This window comes from Zalophus californianus, chromosome 6, assembly GCF_009762305.2.
Source record: "Zalophus californianus isolate mZalCal1 chromosome 6, mZalCal1.pri.v2, whole genome shotgun sequence".
NCBI lineage: Eukaryota > Metazoa > Chordata > Mammalia > Carnivora > Otariidae > Zalophus > Zalophus californianus.
The window spans coordinates 129,856,408-129,880,295 of NC_045600.1; the positions used below are offsets into that span (position 1 = coordinate 129,856,408).

The 23,888-nt window shown below is 42.6% G+C and overlaps 1 protein-coding gene across 2 annotated transcripts; it reads right to left on the reverse strand.

The window, feature by feature from the left end:
• Positions 1-10,584: 10,584 nt before the first annotated feature.
• On the reverse strand, positions 10,585-23,872 carry ARRDC4 (arrestin domain containing 4). Of its 2 annotated transcripts, none has more exons than XM_027571510.2 (8): positions 23,401-23,872; positions 19,013-19,079; positions 18,614-18,761; positions 16,502-16,604; positions 15,015-15,271; positions 14,343-14,505; positions 13,746-13,900; positions 10,585-13,370 (listed from the first exon to the last, which is right to left on the reverse strand). In XM_027571510.2, the coding sequence occupies exons 1-8, from the start codon at positions 23,687-23,689 to the stop codon at positions 13,314-13,316; spliced, it is 1,239 nt and encodes a 412-aa protein (XP_027427311.1). In that variant the 5' UTR covers positions 23,690-23,872; the 3' UTR covers positions 10,585-13,313. The 2 variants fall into 2 exon arrangements, with proteins under 2 accessions (XP_027427311.1, XP_027427312.1); XM_027571511.2 differs by lacking the exon at positions 23,401-23,872 and adding an exon at positions 22,530-23,148.
• Between the last annotated feature and the right edge of the window lie 16 nt (positions 23,873-23,888).

Here is a 23,888-nt window from a genome sequence, read left to right on the forward strand (position 1 = left end):
CACAGTGAATTACCAAATGGAAATTCAGGTTTGCCTGAATTGGGCACCAACCTACCCAAAGGATTAACCTATGCCCAGATGTCTATTTCCTGAAGTTTCCAGGAATAAGCTCAAAAGGAATGGGGTGGGGGCTTTTTAACCTAAACAGAATCATACCTGAAGTGATCCTAAAAATCTAGGTACATTGTTAAGAACACATTTAAAAAGCTTCAATCTCTCCTACAGATATACTGCTTCACGTAAGGTGACCACTGTGCTATTTTTTTCTCATTTTCTACTCAACACTGATAGCGTATCACCTGCTGATAATGCCTTGACCTTCAATGCTGAGCGCCGAAGTCATTTATAGAAACACAAAAAACAGCTCTCCCCAAGGTCCTTCCCCCAGATCCCACTTCTCTCCTGAGTAGTAGTGCTGTGGGTGTTTAGTGGAAGTTGGCTACCAGGATCCTATGTGGTGGCTATGCTAGACCCTCCAGAACATCTTTGGGGGAAGAACAGAGGGTTAGTTTAGGGATTACTGGGTAGTGGGGGGTGGGGTGCGTTCAGGGAAGAGAAGAAGAAGATCTGGATGCTCAGTCTCCCTAGAATCAAATTTAACTCATCTCATCATTGAAGCAAATGATTGACATAACTGTTCCAGATTCATCTCAGGTTTACTGAACACCCATTATGGCTCCATATTTTATGGGATCTGTGCTTTGCACATGTTACCCCAATATTTCTCTAAACAACCACTGAGATTGTATTATTATTATTGTTCAGATAAGGAGACCGAGGCCCAGAGAAGTTGAGTGACTTGCCTAAGGTTGTATATTTGGGGATCCAGGAGTGAAAGCCCAGTCTCTGATTCTATCGCCTCTCTCTTGGATAATTCTCTGACTGGATCTACTTTCCTCTGTTGAATAACAAGCTCTTATTTCTCTTTCCAGGAAATGTTCTTTGGTTACTTGTAAACATATATTTTGAGAAGAGCCTTGCACTTTTCCCTACAATGTCCCATTTGATAACCTCAGTGGATGCAAGTGAAGAGAGAATGCCTTCCGGTCACTCCACAAACCTTTGCAAGTGGAGTAGGCAACTGACCCTAAGTCAGAGTCAAGTTTTATGTTGCGCACAAGGAATGTTTTATTCAGGGGCTAACAGGAGAGAGCCATTAAAGGATTCCTTTTGAAAGAGACTAGCAAGTTTACGTTTGTTTGAAAATACGTGGTAGCTTATTATAGGTTTAATATTATTAAAATAGTTTGTAATATTTTTCAGGGATCTGAGATAAAATACTTCTTTTTCATGTTTTCTTTCATCAGGGATCTGTCCATCCCTAGCTGAGTAACTCAGATTCTTTTCCAAGTCTTGCCTCTGAGTGTCCATCTTGAAGGTATCAGTCAACATTGTTGAGACTGGCCATGTCCAGTCATACAGCCCTCTGTTTCATGCAAAAAAAAAAAATACCTGGCTGGATTCCCGGGAAGGTGTCTTACATTGCTTGAGGAGTTCATGCCCAAATCGCTGGGACAGGGGAGAACTGAAGAGCTCAGTAGGAAGGACGCCAAGGATGATAGCTGCACCCAACTACAGATATGGCAAATTAGAAGGAGTCATTGGGGTTCACCAGAAAATCGTCCATGCCTTCGGGGCAGAGAAGCTCCTGCCTGATCATGCTTTTGAAGGAGACATCCAGGAACAGACTCAAGGGAATGACAAGGGTCGAAGATGTGGAAAGCATTCAGCTTCTAGATGCTGAACTGGTATCTGACGTTGCCTTTTGTGCTGTAAAAGCCAAATGAGAAGCTTTTAAATTATTTCCATTGCCTAGGAAAGAGAAGTATTATCTGTGGTGACAAAATCATCAAATTTTATTATGCACAAGTCAGTGCTATATATTTGAGTTTTGCTTTAAAGGATATCATTTAGAAAAATGGGGACAGCTTTTCATTGGCTTGCAAGTTTCTATTGTCAAAACATATTACCAGGAAAGTACAATATGTTGTAAAATGACAAGGCACTGCGATTTAGCCGTATTTTGACTTTATTTATAAAAAACAAATTAATAGCAAATGCATAAAACTTTTAAACCATTATCTGAGTAATAATACTAAACAAAACAACTAATAAAGCAGCCGCATTCAAACAGCTGTTTAAGAAAACCCAATGATATTTCATCCATTGTCAAACTTGGCATTTGGGCAGAATAAAGACCAAAGTAAATATTTATTGATTCATGTGAGAACACTGAAAATTCCTCCTTTATAAGTAGAATAAGCAAATAAACCATGATTTATAAAAACCCTGGCTAACTAAATCAGCTAATGGGTCTATTCAAAAAATTCTTACCATGTAAACTGTGAACTGACAATTATAATTGAAAATTACCAGTTTCTCTATGAATTTAATATACATATAGTTAACCACCTGCTTGACTGTTATACAGAGCCATTTAAACGTGCAAATGGATGTACAAATGTTTGAAGGCTTTTGAACCAAACACATTAATTGCCAGTCTGTGTTAATGGAAACAGGCAGAATGGATGCTTGCCTCTCTCTGTAATAAATATAAAAATTCCCTGGGCTTTTGAGTCTGTGCTGAGCACAAATGGGGGTCTTTTATAGGAGAAGCTCATGTGTCAGATGGAACCCCTCAACCCCAACCCAACAGATGAAAAGGAGACAGGAAAAAGTTACACCAGCCAGATTTATTATGAGTGTCACATTCTTAACATGGTTCTGTCTAAGCGGGGGACTGGTTGCTTCCCAACTGAGCCCCTACAAAATGGGCCGTGAGAACCAAAATAAGTACAAAGCAAGCCAGTGGGCACGTCAGTGCCCTGTTACTTTGTGATCCTGTGCTTTCTTTTAACCCCTGGACCTGCCCTCACAGGTAGTGACCCACGAGCTCAGAAACGCTTCCTTCCATGAAAGATCTATCAGTCCTCTGTTCCCGGTCTACTTATGGGGCCTGGTATATACTCCTCTGCCCAGTCTCTCATTCAAAGGAGTTATTGGTTGTCTGGGGTGGGTGGCCTCTCTGGGAGCTGGGCATTAGGTCCCTCCTGCTGTCACACTCTGGCATGCCCTGCTTTTCTGTGACTCTGCCCACCTCAGTGCAGAGTGACTCTGAGCCAGAGGTCTCTGATGGATGCAGATACATGGAAAACAGTAGGGGAGCCTCTGGGGTGGGAAAGACTCATCTCTAGGTAAGAGGCTGCTGGGGAAGGCAGATCTGGTCCCATCTCAGAGCTTTAGTCCTCAGAAGGGAGTGACGATTCTGAGGAGTGTGGGTCTCCAGACTATGCCAGCAACACAGTCCCAAGGTTGTTCATCTGGGTTGTAGGGAGCGGGAAATCAGCAAAAATAAAAAAAAAACAAAAACAGTAGTTTCACTAAAACTTGGCTATAGGTTGGAGTCCAAGAAGCCATTCTCTACTTGGTAAAAATCAACCTCATCTGTGTCTGTGAAGCCCTTAGGGCATTAGAGATGATGTCAGTGGCTAGTGGGGTTGGGCTTACTCATGGAGCCTTCTAGAAAGTTCTTGGGAATAGAAGAGGAACTTGGCAAGAACGTGAGGTTTTTGAAGAGCAAGTTGAGGTCAGAGTGAGTGACACAGAGTGGGGTCTTTATTTTTAAAGGGACCCAATTTACCTCCACAGACTAATGGCACCTGGGGACATCCAGGTGAGGTGAGGTGTGAATAAAGTATTACATGTCAGCCATTTGAAAATTTGTTTCAGAGCCAGCTGGTCCAATCCCACGAGGACGTCTTGCTCAATGCTGTTTCTCACCTCAGCATTGGTCAAGTTGCTCAGTGCCACCACAGCCTGGCATTTGTTTTTACTCTCCAGCTTGTTTCTCTATGGCTTTTGGATGGTCTCAAAGCACTGATGCCAATCTCAGAGGATAAAGACTTTTCACCAGTGACGATATGAAGAAGACTGTGCCTGAGGCTCTGAGGGCAAGTTCAAGAGAGGAGCTCCAGACGTCCTGTGAGCAAAGTTGTGTCGTCATGCTCTGCGCTTGTTCTGGTGTGCATGCGCATATCGTCTGGTCCTGGGACTTACCCCACGTGGTAATTACACAGTGAGGGGGGCCAAGCTCAAGCTGGATCCAGGTCATTGCTGAGGGAGCTACAAGAGGAAGAAAGGGACCCTGCAGCTCTTGGGAAATCAGGTCCTCATTTCTTTGAAGGCGAGAAAGGGGAAGAGAGACAGAAAGAGAGAGAGATGGCAGAGGAAGACAGCAGATGGACAGGGCACCACCACTGTGGCCGCAGGCCGTGTACATATGTGCACAGAGCTCAAAGCCTGGGAGGAAATTGTGTGCAGAGATGTGACCTGTGGTGCAGAACCAGACTCTGGGCCCGGCAGCGCTGTGGGCTGTAGGCAAGCTGACTGTCCTTGGCAGAATGAGGAAGGAGGGGCCACTGGGATGGGGGGAGATGGAGATGGGGTCATGTGCAGGGCTGGCCTCCATGTGGGTCCCAGTCCAAATCCCAGTGGCCAAAGTGGCCTCAGCATTCCAGGCCCCACGCATGCATCCTTGTTCACTTCAGGGGAACAATTCTCACAGGGGCTTTTGGGTGACAGAGGCAGACACAAGAGACAGTGACTCAGTGAAGGCCTACAGCCAATGTAGTTTGGGGTGTGAGGAATTGGAGCAGGCTTGTTCCTGATGGGGGTGGGTCAAGGGTAGGGTGACCAACTGTGCCAGTCTGTCTGGAAATGGGTCCTAGGGCATGGGGAATGTGCTGGGCAAACAGGATAATTTGGGTCCCCTCGAAGAGGGCAGTTAATCACTGAGCAGGGCATTAAGATCCTGGCTAGGTAGGAAGTGAGTCTTCAGCTTTGGGATTATCTGGTCTTAACATATAAACTTCCCTGACAAAAATCAGGTACAAAAAAAAAAAAAAAATTCTCACACAGCACAAACACCAACACAATTTCCTCCTCTTTTTTTTTTTTTGCATTTATTTTTTATTTTTTTTAAATTTGAATTCAATTAATTAACATAGTGTATTATTAGCTTCTGAGGTGGAGTTTAGTGATTGTATATCACACCCAGTGCTCATTACCGCAAGTGCCCTCCTTAATGCCCATCACCCAGTTACCCCAGCCCCTCCACACGCCTCCCCTCCAGCAACCCTCGGTTTGTTGCCTAGTTAAGAATCTCTTATGGTTCAATTTCCTCTTAGTGAATTTATCTGATATATAGGAACTCTCATTTTTGCCGAGAGGAGCCATTTCTGATTTATTTTTCAGTTTAAAGAATTTCTTGCACCCGTGTCTTCCTGGGGGACCCTGGGGTTGGAGTTGAGGTTCTAGGTCTCAGCTGGGAAGGCAGCTATCTGGGGAAAGGTTCTGTCCTAGCATCTGGCCAGTCCTATGTGTGGGTCACACAGCCAGTGTGTAGCAATGGCTGAGCAAGGCAGGTGCTCAGGTGCCTGGCTCAGACCAGACTTGAACAAGGAGCCATAGTCCAGCTCACAGCAGTATCTACCTTGGAGCCTCTGGGGGACTTGATCTTGGAACCAGTCAGGCTCATTTTAAAGGGTTGAAGACCTGGTATCCATGGCCGGGTGAGGCTGGAGAAAGAAGAACATTAACGTGCAGATTGTCCAGCCCCCACCAACTCAGCTCTTCCTTGTTGAGACTTCTGTATTGTGACCAGAAGCAAATGTGAGACATCAGAAAGCCCCCTGTTCAGTGTGGACACTGTTTAACACATCTCCCACTGGCAGATTCTTGTTTCGTTGGTCAGAGGACGGTTCTGGGGCTGGTTGTCTTAAGGCGGTCTCACGTACAATGCAATTCATTTTCTTTTTCTTTTTTTTTTTTAAGATTTTATTTATTTATTTGCCAGAGAGAGAGAGAGAGAGAGAGAGAGAGAGAGAGCACAAGCAGGGGGAGCAGTAAGCAGAGGGAGAAGCAGGCTCCCCTCAGAGCAGGGAGCCTGATGCGGGACTCGATCCCAGGACCCTGGGAGCATGACCTGAGCTGAAGGCAGACGCTTAACCGCCTGAGCCACCCAGACGCCCCTGCAATTCATTTTCTTAAAAAACGCCACTTTCGTGTGATGTGATCTCACCACTCTCTTAGAGGAACAGCTGTTGGTGTCTGCAGCGGGCCACGCGTGTTTAAGATAAGTTATCTACTGACATGGTTACCGAGGTTTTTTGTAATGTCAGATAAGATAAAGGTAGGTATTCGTTGCTACAGTTTTCCCCGGCACCCAGCATTCTGTATTTACCTAAAAGAGCCAGATGTTGAATTAAGGATGGAATTACAAACACTGGGATTTGCTTTTAAATCCACCTCTGGGGAAGTGGGTTCTCTTAAGAGGTTTACAAGGAATGTTTCATGTAGCCTCTCCAAAGGAAGATAAAGGAAACTTGCTTAATATTCAATTCCTCCTGTGAATACGCATACACAGATGTCTTAAATTTGTTTTGATTTAGGCAGGAAAAACATTATAGTGTGCTTAGGTAATTAAGCTGTTTTTCCATAATCTTAGTTCTCTTGGAACTATTAAAACTGATTTGCAGGGATGCTGTCAGGTAGCAAATATTCAGCGTACTTTCTTGTATGGACTCATATGGACACCTAGAGCTTTCTTAGTTATGCCATGAACTCTTATGACTCAACATTAGGGTTTTGCTCTTAACTTCCTGGACTGTAATGACTCAGGGTGGGCATGAAATACGGAATTGTTTCGTTGAAAGCCTCTTTCACTCTTATTTACTGCCCGTCCGTAGATCAGCTCCCAAAACAAAGACTCATCCTTTGTGTTCCTCTAGTAGTGGGATGGGTTGGTGATGACAGTGTGCCTCTCTTTACTCCCCAAGAGTATCAACAATGCAAGTTTTCATGAGCTGTCTGGCCTGTGGGGTAAAGTCCCCCGGCCAGAAACAGAGCATCTGTGTATCTGTGAGTGTGTGCCTGTTTGTTTGCCATATTTTGAAGTAAGCTAATTAACTATGGACCATAAACCTTTATACTTTACTTGAATAAACTCAGTAAACCAGTCCAGACAAGTCTGAATATTTGCAGTGATGGCAAATACAAATAAGCTATCCGATAGTGTGAGTGCTTATCATGCAGACTCTCAGATAGATTTTGGCATCTTAGATTAAAAGACAAAAACAAAAAACCCCAAACCTGGCATCTTTACGTTAGTTAAAGTGAATTTGTGTATGTGAAGAACACAGTAAATACTGTATGTATGAGTGACATTACTGTGATTTTGGTTTGGAAGACATGTCCTTCAGTCATTAAATAGACACAGGGCAGAGCAGGGGTGACGGGGGGTCGGATGACTATAATGACTGTTGCAGTATGCAGTAACTATTTTTTTTTTTAAATATTAGCTATAATTTTTTTTTTAAGATTTTATTTATTTGACACAGAGAGAGACAGCGAGAGAGAGAGAGAGGGAGAGAGCACAAGCAGGGGGAGCGGCAGGCAGAGGCAGAAGCAGGCCTCCCACATGAGCAGGGAGCCCGATGTGGAGCTCGATCCCAGGACCCTGGGATCATGACGCGAGCTGAAGGCAGCGGTTTTAACCAACTGAGCCACCCAGGTGCCCCTGCAGTAACTATTTTTATATAAGAAAAAGATAAATTCCTGGCATCTACTGCCTTCAGTTTACTCATTTAATAATTATTAAAAAATAAATAATAATATAATGTAATAAATATATAAAAATATGTAAAGGGGAGCATGGGTGGCTCAATTAAGCATTCAACTCTAGATTTGGGCTCAGGTCATGATCTCGGGGCCCTGCGATCCATGCCCGCACTGGGCTCTGTGCTCAGCAGGGAGTCCGCTTGAGATTCCCTCTCTCCCTCTCCCCCTGCTCTACCCCCCATGCCCTGCTCATGCATGCACTCTTTCTAAAAAAAGATCTATGTCTATCTATATAATAAAGATGATAAAAATGATTAGTCCCCTAATACCTCTCTTAGTGCTGTACTGTTGTACTGTTTAGGGGAAGACAGTTGGTGGAAGAAGTTGGCAGAAAATGACTTCGCTTCCAGCAAAATTCCTGTGTATGCAGAACCCATTGTCTGCTTCTGCCTTTTGTAACAGAACTGACATCCTTCCCTTGATTAAATAGACTCAGGTCTGAAGGTAAATAGCGTAGACAAAAGGGTGAGAAATAAGGGTGTCTGTGTGCATGTGCACGTGTGCTGGGGGGTAGGACAAGATAGCTAAGTATGAGGGAAACGCCTGCACGTTTACTTGTTTCTACTGGCGGATGCTGCCTGAACCATGTCTCCTCCTGTCCATGTAAGACATGTTGGTTTTTTGAAAATGTGAGCAGGGGTGAAATCTCCCATCCGTGAGCACAGCAACAGCCCCGCGTGAATTCAGTTCCGGTGACGTTCTGGAAATTGGCGCCGGTCACTTTTTATCTGCCTTCACCCCCTTTCACTGTGTATTTGGTTTGCTACTTCCTTCCCTGACAGATTCATGTCTTCTTCTAGGGAAAAGCTCCTTAGGTTAGTGTGTAATGGCTTCTAGAAGAGTTCTCTTGTCTAGAAAAATCTAATTGTCTTAAGTCCATGTTTTATAATATTGTATTATTAAGAAGAAGTACGCATTTTACAGTTAATTTTTTCTCAGCTTCCAAGGGGGCTTTTCATCTCAGATGTTAAGCAGGACTAGAAAGAAGGGAACTAAAACAGAGGCAGGAAAAAAGAAAAAAAAAAAAAACCCCACAAGATTTAATTTAAAAAAAATGCAGGGCAAATGTAATTTCTTTCCTGCATAATTTATATTAAAACTTATCAGCTGCTGATAGGATAAATAGCCCAAGATAGTTTCTGCTTGGCTTATACTTTCATCACAGGTATATCTGCTCAAGTATAATGTAATAGTTTTCTATCTAAAGGTAAAACATTCAGGAAGCCTGGGTGGCTCAGTTAGTTAAGCATCTGCCTTTGGCTCAGGTCATGATCCCAGGGTCCTGGGATGGAGCCCCACATGGGGTTCCCTGCTCTGCAGGGAGCCTGCTTCTCTTTCCCCCTGCTTGTGCTGTCTCACTCTTGGGCAAATAAAATCGTTAAAAAAAAAATAAAGGTAAAATACTTCAATTCCTTGGCAAGCTAAAAATGAACGCCTAAAAATCTGTAAACCTGCATTTATGTATTTTTGTCCATAAAAGGTAGTTCTCAAAATCAAAACCAAAATATTTACAAAGGTATCATGTGCACGTTACACATTTTCTTTGCAAATTGAAAAATGAAATTTCAAAGCCGGTAATAACCGATTTCTTTCAAAATGGCTCAGCTGAAACATAAAGGCACAAACTATGGATACAATTTGCACGAATCTTAAAGGTGATAAGCCTGAGTGAAAAAGCCAATGGAAAAGGTACAGAACAGTTCCATGTACCTAGCATTCTCAAAATAACAAAATTATAGAGATGGAGAAGAGATGAATCAGGGACTAGGGAAGGGGAGGTGGTCCCTGCACGGGGGCAGCTGGAGGGAGTTTCTTTGTGGTGACGGGAGTTTTTTATCTTGATTGTGGTGGTGATGGTATGAACCTAGACCATGATAAATGTCATGATAAAATATCACAGAATTGTCCACAAAAACATATGAACAATGACTGCATTCAAAAACTGGCCAAATCCAAGCAAGTCCTGAATTCTACTTAACTGTAGGTAGTGTGTCAATGTCAGTGTCCTGATTTGGGTCATGTATTATAGTTATGTAAGATGTTACCTTTGCAGGAGACTGGGTGATGGGGATGCAGGATCTCTCTGTACTATGATTGCAGCTTATGGGTCTATAATTATTTCAAAATATAAAGTTAGAAACAAATCCCTCTGCTGAAGAAAAGATTCCAGCTACTAATTAAACATACTTAGGAAGCAATTTAGTCAAAGACTGGTCCCCTTTCAGGAGGCAGGCCTCTAAGACAGAACACAGAAGATTCTTGATTTAGCATAGGCTTAGTATCCAGTTCTGCAAGTCTCACACTGTGTAACTTAAAGCGATTACTGTTCCTGTGGGCTTCTATTAAAGTAGTAGAATCAGGAAATTTTAGAGTGAGCAGAAATCTTACAGAGAATGTAGGTCAGACTTTCAGGTTACACCTCTGGGTTTTGGTATCCTCGTTTGTAATAGGAGGGCTTTGTCCTAGATTCTTTGTTAGCGTCCTCCATAGTTCTAAATTTCAGAAGCCACCACTTTACAATAGAAACTACGGAAACTTTAAGGGCGAACTGATAAATTCTGCCTCAATATTTATTGCAGGAGACAAATGTCTCCATTTATGTCGACTGCCAGTGTGGATCCACAAGCAAATAATGCTCTCTCAACAACCAAGACTAGGCTTACTCATGTTACCACTTTTCTTCATGGAATGCTAAAAACTGATTTCCCTGGGGAAACTGAGCCCACTGTAAAACCAGGCTCAGAAGCCCCCAGGGCTATCCGACCTGGTGATAGTACCCGTATGCAACAAAAGGATCTTAATTTAACAGCAATTACATTTTGTCTTGTGGTACTGATTTCCCCTAAGTCTGTAACGATTTAAGTCATAGTCTTACAAAAACAAAGCAAACACAGAACCAGTACCTCACAGCATTGGTGTCATCATTTTATTAACAAAAGGAACCCATGGGGTTCAAACCAGAATACAAAATACAATCTTTATTTTTTTTTTTTCCTGTGGGCTAAACTGTTACATTTTTAATAATAAAAATAAAAAAGCTTTCATAGTTAACTTATCAAAAACAAAACCCCTGCCTATTGAGTTTCTTATTGTGCAAAAGAAAAACATAAAAATTAAAGTTCTGCCCATGGAAGGATTTTGTGTGCCAAAAGATGCACATTTTCAATTTCAAAAATTTTTGCATCAAAAAGAAAAGTCTAAGGCCACAGTTTCTTTGCAAACTAAACAACAGAATAACAAGCAAATAGCAGCTAAATTTTCATCTTCATTCCCAAGAATTCTGTTGCAATGTAGAATTTTCTACATTCATAGAATAATTTCTTGATTATAAAAAGGTATGCAGTTTCAACCTACTACTTAAGGTCAGATATACTGATACCAATTTGATAAGGCAAATCATACCTCTTAGCTACTCTTTTTTAAGTGCTACAAAATCAGCTTTGCCTTAAATTTGTTAAGCACATTTCACGATGTCTCTGTTACAGGTGCTAAAACATCCTAGTGAAGGATTCCACTGAGTAGTTGGAAGCCAACTACTTGGCTTTCTACATGGGGCCAAAACTTAACTTTCTTTCTTCATACCATTTTCCTTAGCTTCTTTCACTTTATTTTGGTATCATGGAGATGGACAATGTCTTGACAAGGCATATAAACTACAACTTAGAAGTCAAGACACAGCTGAAGAGGATCTTTTTTTTTTAGACTAAGAACAACACTGTTCAGATAACACTTAAATACACATACCTCTTTAAAAAGACACAAAGACAAAGCAAAATAAAAAAATAAAAATAAAAGCACTAAAAACCAAAGCAAGGAATAAAGTTCTGTGACAATTTCAGTACCACAATTATTGGTGTAACAGTTTTGCACTGTGATTTTAAATAGTGGCTTACAATGAAAAAAATTGCTTAACATGCTTACGTGATTACAGAGAGAGGTGTGTCCAGAAGGGGGAGGAGGGTACATTTGCCTAATGCATGTAGAAAAAAATCCCTGATCAGATGGCCAACTAATTTCTAAATACAAAACTTAACCTTAGAAGAACTTTGATACTTGTGACTGAATATACTGATTGAAAGAAAAATTATTCGCTCTGGTGAAAGAAGTACGGCATTCTGCATGGGAAGCACCAGGGTTTCTAGGTTGAACCCGTAGGGCATGGAGAAAACCAAAGTACTCGGCTGGTCCAAAACCTCTACCGTGGAAATCCCTCCTTCCTTTCTACTGAGGGTCCAGGAATGCTCTCAGCTCATGAAGCCAACAGATGAAAGGAAAAGCAAGGGACCATGTGACCAACAACAGAAGGGGAGAGGGGAAAAGTCAAAACACTGCTCAGACTTCTAGCAGCAACACAATCTTGTTGGTCGGAATATCCTGAGATTAAATGATAACAAAAATATTGCACCAAAACGATAAAGAAAAAAAAAAATCACAGTTTAAATAATTACTAAAGAATTGGAATTGGAATAGTAATACACAGCGCCGTGACTGCCGTCAGTAGACTTCGATCTCGGCAGGAATTCAGTTTGTCCTTTTTAAAAACCACAGTTGTCTGTACCCTCTTTTGATTTTGCATTTATTTTGAAATACCCTTTGGTAGGCATATATTAACTTTCATCTAACACTAGCCTTATAGATTTTTCCCTTGGTCCACCTGCAGATTTAGTGATAAGTCAGAGGAGATTGCTACTGCCAATTAGCAGAAACTCCACACAAGGCTTATCAGGCCTCGAGTTTTCAAAGGATTCTGATAACCCCACTAGAGGTAGGTTAGGAAAGGCTTTTTGTTGTTTTGTGTTTTTTTTTTTTGTATTTTTTTCTGTGTAGTTAACAAGGCAGCCTGAGGATGCAACCTTCTTTTTTTTTCTACTGTGATCCTAGGTAAATAAGACACCGGGAAAATCAAACGCATATCCTAACAAAGTACTTGAATGGGGTAAGAAGTATAGGCTTCAACCAAACGTGTTCTCGTACTGATCCCCTCTGAACTGACATGCCTTGCAAGGAACTCTTTTCTTGGTTTCTTAATACTGTAGAGCCAATTTATACGGTGGAACTGCGTGACTTCATTAGGACCTCACTGAAAGGTTCTTTCGAGGACGTCAGTCCGATGAGACATGGTAAGAAACCACGAAGCCCCTCACACCTGATACTTAGAGTGGGCCTCTCCTATTTGTGCATGCCTCTGTGCTGCTACCCTCTTCAAACGCCAGGCTCCCAGTGAGTCTACATTTCTTTAAAGCTCAGAGTGAACTTCTGTTCCACCTGGAGCAACCTCTGTAAAGTGACACTCACAGAGCATTTCCACTCTCCACACAGGGTCCGTTCTCTGGGGCCAAGCGCTGGCAGCCCCTTCACTTACTCTATCACCATCAGGACTTCCGGGACGTTCTTCTCACGTGACTTTTCACATCTGCTTCACTGGATTATTTAAAGGGGACGCATGACCGTATCGTCAACTTGTGCAATGATCCCGTTGGCCCACTGGGAAGTTCACATGTTCTTTAATTTCTATCACCTTCAATCTGGATGTTCATTTATGTTCTTACACGCCTTTTCTCTCCCTCTTTTCCAAAAAGGCAGGGGGGAAGGAACTGTTTACTAATTTGATGAACACAGTGATTTCTGACATTTGTTCAGAGAATGAAGGAAACAGGCTGGGTCTCTTCTACATCAGGAGGATATGGATCAACCTGCAAAAAAAGAGCAGACCAGGATTACTATTCCAGCACCCTATAAATAATCTTAGTATCTATTTCTAATTATATGGTGGTTAGAAGCCAAGCTGCTATGAGCCTATTAAGAAGTCCCAGTGGGTCACTTAAGTGCTTTGTACTCCACGGCCACATAAAACAATTTAAAGGCGATCCATGGTACTCTATGGGCATGCTATCGTTTACAAGGAAAATATTACAAAAGGAGGTAATTGGATCAGTGCCAGTTTATCATCACCAGAAAAATTTTTAAAATATTTATCCCCTACTACTTAGGAATCAGCAACAGATACTTACCAAGGGATTATTTCCAGACAGCAACCTAAAAGTCTTATTTTCTTTCGTTTTGCTTACCTCTGAATAAAGAGGCGGAGGGTGAAACCGGAATTCCTGTATGCAGGCGAACATGGGACAGCATGCTTCCCCCTCACAGTTAGGGGGCTGAGGGTAAGGAGGCACATGTCTAGAGAATTCCTCCTCTGACACCACGTCTGCGTAATTTGGTGGTGCTGGGACAAAAACAGAGTTGGGTCTCAGAAGTCCACGCGAAAATTCATTACATTCTTCCGAACTCTTACCAAAACAAGAAATTTAGATGAATTTGAAAACAATGTTTTTCTCCCCCCTCTAATGAGCAAGTTTTTGTGCCCATCATGACAAAACATACTTAACTGATCCTTCTGTTGTGAAATCACTACTAACAGTTATTGCATTCTCCTCTTTTGAGATGGAGACTTCCTTCTGGCTCTGCAGCCAGCAGCTCTGTGCCCTGGCTAAGCTAGGCTCCCAAAGTCCCTGCCAGGAAGGCGGTGTTATGATTTCCAGGGCTCAGAAGAGTCAGGATAGCTGCAGAGGCGGGAGTCATCGGCATCTGAGCACCTGCTGTCTTACACTGCCCTCAGGTACCCTACGTGTGAAACTCCCCGCGGAGGGAACCTCCATGCCTCATACCTTCGGGCTGCTCTGGCAGGGTCAGCGTCAGCCAGCTCAGATCCATACTGAACTGGCTGGCAATGCTGGAGTTTCTGCTGCCAAAACCATGGTATGGAATCGTGCCAATCACTAAGGGCAGCTCGAGCATCAATTTTTTAGCACCAGGAATGTGAATGTACACCTAATATGTCAAAAAAAGAAAAGAAAAAAAGAAAAGAGAGAGAGGGAGGCAAAAATATAAATTAAACCTCCAAATTATTTTTTCACAGAAACAAGTACCTTTGTTGCCTACCACCGCTTCTCCAACAGCACTGTAAAGGATCCTGACCAAATAAAATGAAGAACAAACCAAATTAAGAGCCCAGGAAATACACTGAATGCTCTGTGATGGGGACCTGTAGCCTTAACATACTTCACTGTAACCAAGCACGGCTTACATAATAATGATAAAAAATGAAGTCTATGTTTTCAATATAACAAACACCCTTAACTGCATGTTAGTTAATTCGATTCCTTAGGGGGACAGTTTTTGATTAAGAACAAAGGCCAATCTTTTATCATTCCACGGTCTGCCGTTATGCTGACATACAAGGACATTTTCCCAGGTATTAAATGTACATATTCGTGGTAACATGGCATGGTTATTACTCCATTCTACATATTTTTCATTTTAAGAAGATCTCCGCTTACAGCTAAGGAATAGTCTATTCTGATAATGCAGCAATCCAGGATGGACGGGGTAACAGGTGGGATTTTGAGAGTCTTCCCATTCCACGTGTCAGTGCCCCCAGATGCAATGTGGTTTCCTCGTACGTTGGCAACCATGTGCCGGACAGTCTTTGTTCTCCCACTCGCCAAGTACGTCTGGGTTTGGAAAATAGCAGCTTTGGGAACAATCAGCCGAGAGGAACAATTCTCTATCTCTGCATAGATTGGAATGTCTTCTCCTAAAAAGAGAACAAAAACACCTTCAGAGACTTTTCAGAAAGTTCTCACCACGGTGGATGAGAGTCGCTAACCAATTAAAACAAACCTTGCCTTGTGACTTTAACAAATTGAGAACTTTGATGGAAAACTTACATTGTGAATCTGTGTCAGAGATCTGAGAATTCACTGCAGGTCACAGTAGATACTGGCTTCTAATTACTGCATTATTTGCTTTTCTAATGTAGCAGTATTAGGTTGCCAGTTCTAAACATATGTAAATAACAAGTATCTATAAAAATTAAGATAAGACATACAAATAAATGGCCCAGTACTACGTTAAGTACAAAAGATCACTAACAAACTCATTAATGCCCATCAAATTAAAACCTGCCCAACAGAACAAAGACATCGCTTTTAAGGAGCCGATGTGAAGGCACAAATGAAACAATGGATGGAGCAGACGACTTTCCCGTCCGCATTACGTGTCCGCTGTTCCACCATCTGTACCACATTCATTTCCAATGAGCCGGAACCCTGGAGTGGGGGCCAAACCCACTGGACGGAATCAGATCCTTCACAAACAGATGCTCCAATATCAATCTGACTGTTCAGGCTGTTCATGTTCTACACTCTCACCCCCTATGTTTGGGTACATATCCCCAGCACAGGGTCAGAATGCCTGACAGAGTTTCCTGCTGCAATAGCACTCTTCTTCTTTTTTTTTTTTTGAAGATTTTATTTATTTATTTGACACAGGGAGAGAGACAGCGAGAGAGGGAACACAAGCAGAAGGAGTGGGAGAGGGAGAAGCAGGCTTCCCGCGGAGCAGGGAGCCCGATGCGGGGCTTGATCCCAGGACCCCGGGATCATGACCGGAGCGGAAGGCAGACGCTTAAGGACAGAGCCACCCAGGCGTCCCTTGCAATAGCGCTCTTCTGAGCAACGCTGCTCCTGACATTCTTTGGCAACATCAAGTAAAATGCTGGCATTTTCCCCACTTTCCCAGTTCTAGTCTTTGTTACTAACGTGAAAGGACCGAAGTCAGAAACACCAGAAGTTTTACTGGAAGTGGATCTCTACTGATCCACTCAAAAATACTTGCATATCCATAATTTATATGAAAAACCTATTATCCACATTTTAAAACAGTATGTACCTCGTGAATTACAAAACACACTACTTAAAATCACTTAAAAGTAGCTAATAAAATGCATGACTCCTCCATTTAGACTTTCAAACATTTAGCTTACCATTACAGTATCCTTTTCTTTCGATTTTGGCACTCAGTGAGACAGGACCAGACGTGAAAAACCAACAGCCAACCATTTTCTCTTGAGTTTTCAATACAGGGGTCTTGAAAATTTCAAGAAATAACATGACTTTAATTAAACCAGTAGAAAACTCACAGAACTTAAAATTACATTGTTCTTTATTAAACAGTTGTGAAGAAATGCCTTTCAGAAAACAAATCAACTTTTTATTCTCACGCGATGTATTAGACAAATACTTGCTGAAATATAAAGCATTGAAAAAACAAAGTCATTCTCTTTTTAGGAAAACTAAGATGAATTGTCAGACTCAAATTAGGTGACACCATCCTATTTTATCCTCTAATCATTGCTGGGAAACGATATACCTTCCCTTAAGGTAATAATAAAAAATTACAGTAGTAACTAGTAACGTGACAGAGATTTTTTTTTCTTTTAAAGACTTTACGTGTAGATTAGGTAAAAAAAAGAAATGGTATAAAAATCAATAATCAAAATCTTCTATTTGTTTTGGCATCTAAAATGTAGAAGAAACAAATAGGCTTTTTTTCCTGAATTCAAAAATGCATGATTAGGCAGAAATTTCAAGCGCCCTCAAGTGAGACTGGTTTTGGGTTCTGTGTGGCAGCAGCAAAACACACCCAATGTAATGGATCCACAAGGTTCTACAAAAAATAAAAACAGACCACCCCACCTTCCTTCTCTTCTATGGCGTCAAGAGAAAGGACACAAGACTTAAAATGCTCAGTTTTTAAAAGATGCACAAACCAAAAGTTCATAGTAAAACCCAAAGCTGCAATAGTTTTTTCACTTATAAAAAGAACATTAAAGGATTAATAGTTTTTCTTTTTGGCCAAAAAATAAAATCTCCTTAAACCATTTGCCACAATGGTCCTATAAATAGCTTAGAAATAACCAACTTCCCAATTCTAAGTAGTTTTTAAAAGTACAAGACAGTATTGTTAGTTTGCAAAAACAAAACAAAACAAAAAGACAAAAAACCAAAGAAACCCAAGGTGTGAAGTGGACGGTAACTTCCGGCCATAATGGGAGCTTTCAGCCTGCTCAGCTAGGTGCGGGCTGTTCTAGGATTTTGGCCACAAGGGATCCTGCAGCCAGAGCATAATTATTATATTGTCACCTTCCAAAAGTGAACGTTAGAGAGAAGTCCATTCCATTTTCCAATGAAAACGGGGTGAAATACCTTTTAGCTCCTGTTTTTTCCCCTTATCTTTAAAAACATTGGCTAGAAAAAGAAACCCCCCAATACTAAACATACATCTTTGGAACACCCGTATCATGATGGAAAGTTCAAATTATCCCAGTATTTTCTATGAAGTAAAAAAAAATCATTCATTCATATTTAAATGAAGAACCATTAGGTCCTCACAGCTATCATGAAAGTACAAGGTATAATTTTATATTATTTTGATAATATGGGTTTAGATAAAAGAATCTAGCTCATTAGCTCCCATCCTGCCTATTCTGTTGTTACTTATAGCCTAATCTTTCTTATCAGCCTACAGTATTTCTGGTGATTATTAGAAGTTCAATGCTTTAATGTGGCCAAATCTGTCATAAGGAAATGATAAGAGAAAGGCTCTCCACAGCAGCTGCACGCACTTACTTAATGTTAGAAAATGACATGCAAAATGGAAGGATACATAGCATAATGGCCTGAGCCTCAATAACAGGCTGAGCATGATTAATACTCTTCCGTAATTACTGTTCCTCAACCTGCTATTATTGAAGAGTTTAGAATACCACAGCCCCGTGAATGTGGCCGCTCTGGTAAAAGTAACCACTCTCTGTGTGAGCATTATTATTATTAAGCCTTATTAATGCATTTCAAGCCTGTATAACTTTTTGGCAAAAGCAGGCCTGAACAATAGAGACATAATCAATAGTATTAACACAGACAATTTGTAATTTGCCCAACCTAGAATCACACATTTATAGTGAAGGCCCACGGGTTACAAGATTGTATGAGAAAGTGACAGGACCGACTAGCACCACACTGGATCGGTGTATACAGCCCTACTGAAGGGAAGGGGGAAGGGGGGGGGAGGGGAAGGAGGAGGAGGAAGAACTTACTAATAATGCTGGTGTGTTGACATCAATGTGACTAACAACCTGAAGCTCCCGCTTCACACTCTGATCAGGTACCTTGGGTCGTTCCAAAACTGCCCGCACACAGTACTGAATACTTCCGTATTTCCCAGTGAACGAGGTTACTAAAGGTCTGAAACGAACCGAAGAGGTTAATTGATAAGTTTATCTTTCAGTGAAACACTACTGGAAAAAAAACCAAAAACCCTGAAAGTGTTGGTTTGGGTTAAAAAAAATAAAAAGAATGTGAACAGGGTAAGTCTATTGAGGAGCTATTCAAGATCAATGGACATAACTGAGTCTCAGAAGATACTTGGTACCCTCACCTCGGGAAAGACATATTGCAGAGAAGGGAAATCACAAAAGTAGTATCGTTTCACTTACTCAGATGGAAGTTGAAAGCTAAATGGAAATTCATGTTTTCCAGGCTGTAATAAGAGGATGCCTTCACCTAAAAAAAGAAAATACATTTTAACTAAGGTCATATTAGATCACGAATTTTCATAATGTAATCCTATTTTTTTCAAAGGAGATTTCCCTGGCTATAGCATCCAGGATACTCCAAAAAGTACATTAATCTCTAAGATTTAGAGAATTAGAATTTGAAGCAGTTTCTATCAAGTTTCATCAATTTCAAATCACATATATACACATAGTTTCTATCTTTAAAGAGACCAATCACGCAAGTAATTACCATAAAGTGTCAGAGCCCAAAGTTCTCATGTACACACACGTACACACGTGTATACGCATACATACAAGTATACATGTGTGTGTCCATCTACACACACACATTTGTTCGCCCCACTCATAAACTAGCACCAGTGTCCCGACATTATATTATAAACATACACCAATGCTACTACACTAACATTATAATATACTATTATACTAATATGAGATACCAATATTAAATTGGATTTAAAACTGATCTAGAAAAAAATACATCTATTTATTTTGGGTATACCATAAAAATCAGATTCTGTATTCCTTGGGCAAAAATGGAAAAAGGTGAAAAATTTCCTTGGAATATTGTGAAGATTGAGTATAATAATACCAAACAGCCAAACTAACAGGACAACTTATGAGGTAAGAGTCATGCATTTACACTTAAGCTCTACCAATTAACAGGTGGCTAGTTAATTGGTGGTTTAAGTCAGAATATAGAGCGGGGTCTGCCTAGCACAGCCATGACTCCTCCCTCCTGCTCTGGGTTCTGGGTCAGCCAGCTCGGTTTTATCGCCCATAGAGGCTGAGATGCAGGGTGCGGATGGACCGTGTGAGGCCAGGGGCGCTGCGGGCGCTGCCAGGAACACACAAACAACCGGCATCATTCAGATCCAAAGCCAACTCTAGGGCTGTCATGTGGCTTAGACAGCTCCTGCAGAGATGCTTAGAAACTTCCCCTTCACTTTACGCTCATCGATTCAAGTTCAGAACTCAACCCTCTCATCAAGGGTGGCACGATTCAGATGAAGGAAGTGCGGCACAGATGAGAACTTTCTTCAAGATTTGCCTGGTCAGTTGATACTAAAAACAGAGATTTCTACTATATCCATTCATTAAAAAAAAAGAGAGAGAGAGAGCCATTTAAAGGGCTAGTAAAATGGAATAGTCTTTCACTTACTAGAAACAAGTTAACATCTCAACCTTGTCCTTTCAGAAAACAGGAATGCATTATTGGCCCATTTAGTCTTCTGAATCTATCCCCAATTTTCAGCGTGAACTATATTACGGGGAAAAATGACTGAAGGTCATTCAAACAGAAATACAACACAGGTGGCTGACTTGGAGGTGAAGTGAACAGGCGACAGGGACAAGAGGTCATGTTCAGCCACCGTGATGGAGGCAGTCCAAGGGCTCAGGTGTGCCCAGAGCTGCCCTCCCTGTAAGGCTCAGCACTTACAGCCGTGCTATCCAGTAAAAGGCTCAAGGCAATCCCAGTGCTTCTGAGAGAGCTGGACTTAAGTTCTAAGTTGTAATCCTTAGACTAATGAACGGGACAATCTGTGTACTTTACAATGTTTAAAAATGTGGATTTCATGTGAGTTCAAACCGTACAGTGCTTAGACATCAGGCCCCGTGGATACAAAGAGGAGTAATGTCAATCCTCAGATAGACCATGGGAGGTGGGGGGGGGGGGCGGGCTACAGACACACGCATGCAAGTAATGAGCACAGAGGGCGGGAGCCCGTGGAGGGCATGGTGCCTGCTCTGGACCCGAGGGCCCGCACGGAGATGTGGAGGAGGCGGTTTGAGAGGAAGGGAACAGCATGAGGCTGGGCACGGTGGGCATGTGTGGGGAAGTTACTTGGGATACTGAGAGAGAGAAAGTTCTCTCATCAGAGAGAACACAAATGAACACAGGAACTAGAACATTTAAAACAAGGCTTTCAATCCCCTCCACACATAAACAGGAACACAAATGGAGAAAGTTGATCAACAGAGGTTATAGCATTTGGAATAAAATCTTAGTTTTCTTCCTTTCTCTTATGATTATTTTTTTTGTTAAAAGTTTCATAGCTGCCATCATGTGCCCATTTCTGCTTCTGTTCTCATGGCTCAGTACTTCTGCCTTATACACAGGACTACAAAATCGCAGAGAGGTGTTCCATTCACTGATGGTCTTACAGCCCAAGCTCCTCATTCGGGGCACTTGGGAGCGGTGGGAGCTAAGAACATCATTATAGAGTCAGAGACTTGGGCTCAAGAAGGTTGAGGGACTCAAACAAGGTCATACCGCTGGTGGGTACCAAGTGCAACTAACTCTCTTCTATCTTATCTTTCTACCACAGTTCCTCAATTATTAAACAAAAAGTGAAGAAAATCAATCACAAAGATAGCAAGCAGAGTGCCAAACAATTACCTGGGGGGAGATTTCCTGAAAAGAAATGTCCTAGACACATTTCCCCCCAAAACTCTAGATTTCTAAAAATCTCTTCAGGTGATCAAAATTCAGCTAGGTTTTGGAAATAAATGACCCTGACAATCTACGACTGTGCAAAGTTGCTAACTTCTTTGAAGCTACAGATGTTAGGAGTTTTTTGTTTTTTTTTTTCCTCTCAATGAGCTCACCTAAAACAAACTCTGATTTTTAAATAAAACATAATTTTTGCCAATATCTGGTATGATATCTTTTAAAAACAAGCTAAAAATTTTCAGGTTGTCTAGGCTTAGACATTCTCTTCCATCAGAATGAAAAAGCAAGATCTAACCTGTGATTCAAAACAGTTATTTGTCAGACCAGATTTTACCAAAGCAATTTTTTATTACTAATCCCAGGTCCAACTGCTATTAATCTCATTTCTGTTTACTCAGTAGTTATGGGCACAGAGATATAGAGAGTCCAAAGTCCTGGACAAAAACCACTTTACTTCTCTCTTCCACGACCCTGACTCCAGTCAGCCATCTTGAAAATCTGTGTTGTCCCTGACCATTGGGGGAGGCACGTGTAGGCTGATCCTGGAAACCATACCAAGGAAAGGGTCACCCAACACACTGTACTTGTGAATCCAAAAAGGCTTTGGTTCCAAGTATGTTTTTTTCCTTACAATACTTGGGATCACTGGATTCTCACATACCTTGAGCATTTAACGGGGAAGAGTCTACTTTTCCAAGGTAGGAAAAGGCAAAATTGCACATACTATTTATTTTGTATAAGAAACAGAAAACATTAAAACATTGGTATACTGCCTTTTACTCTTCAAGGGTGGGGAGTTTATACCATTATCTCCTTTTATAGATAAAAGCTGAAGCTGATGAGGCAGAAATATAAAACAGCTTAAAGTAGCTTCCACCAGCTTCATGAAGAGCAAGACTCACTGTTCCTAGTATTTTCATGATTAAGAAAATCAATTTTTGCATATTTACTATATAAAATTATATAAAGTTTTATACTTACACAGACTATACATATAGATGAAACAGCTATGATGTAGGTTCCCACATAAGCACTTGGAAAAACCTACACTATTAACTGGACTTCACAAGAGTGGACAAGAAGTGGGTAATCATTCCTCCAGAAACTTACAATGCCCAGATCCCACTGTCTCCAAAAGCCTACGGGGCAAGGGACGGGGTGGGGGGAGGGAGGAAGGGATGTTGCAAGGAAACAAAAAGAAGAAGAAAAGACAAAAGAATACAGGGCACAGGCAAAACTCTTGTTACTCTGCTCCCAGAAGAGGGAAAGTATGATGGTCAACTCCAGAAACACTTCCTTTTAACCCCTACTGCTCACGAACGACTTCACTTTTTCCAAGATTGAGGTTTTGCTAATTCATCGTGAAACAAGAACGAGTGTCTACGTCCAGGATGGGAAGAAGGGGAGGCCCATAAAACACAGCATGGAACCTCATCGACTGATTCCACTCTCCATCCCTCAGGCCAGAAGGGACAGGACCTAGATCCCCAGATCTTAGATTTCTGACTGCTCATTAAAGGTTCCCATGGCAACGGTTCACTCCTGGAAGGTCCTGGGACGCCCGGCGCTGGGCAGGCCCAAGCGACCCGGAGGCGAGGAGCCAGGTAGACGTGCGCACTCACCTCGCGCGATCTCCCTGGTGCTTTGCAGTGGGGGGCACAGGCATTGTTGTCGCCACTGGCGACCAGACTGAGGCTCCGGCCACCCCGTGGGCGGACCCCAGCCTCGGATCCCGCCCCCGCCCCCCTAGCTGGTGGGCGTCCGCAGACGCGCGCCCTCCCGGTTCCTGCCAGCCCCTCTGCGGAGCCTCCCGTGGCCCGGCGGGGACTCCGGGGCCGTGGCCCTCGCTCACCGGCCGGGGGTTCGCGCAGGCTCAGGCGCACGTTCAGGTACTCCACCTCCGAGGAGGCGGCCGGGGCCGCGGCGCCAGGGCTCGGGCCCCAGGCAGCAATGGCTCGGCCGTGGGCCTCCAGGCGCAGTGCGCGCAGGGCCACCGGCTCGGCCGCTTCCAGCAGCACGTGTCCCGCCACCGTCTCGCCGCTCGAGTAGCAGCCCTTGCGCTCATCCTCGAACACCAGACCCAGGCTCTTTACGCGGCCCTCGGAGCCCACGGCTGCCGCGGACCCCGCCTCGCCGCCCATCCCGCCGGGCGATGGGGCCGCGCCAGGGAGGTCGGCAGCTGCCTGGAGCCGGCGCGGCGAGCAGAGCAGCACCGCTGTCACAGGCGCCCGCCGCACGCCGAGGGCCGCCGCGGCGGCTTTGCCGTGCCCGGTGGAGCCCTGGAGCGCCTTGGGGCCTATCCCTTTAACAAACCCAGGTGGGACTGGACGGGGCCGGGAC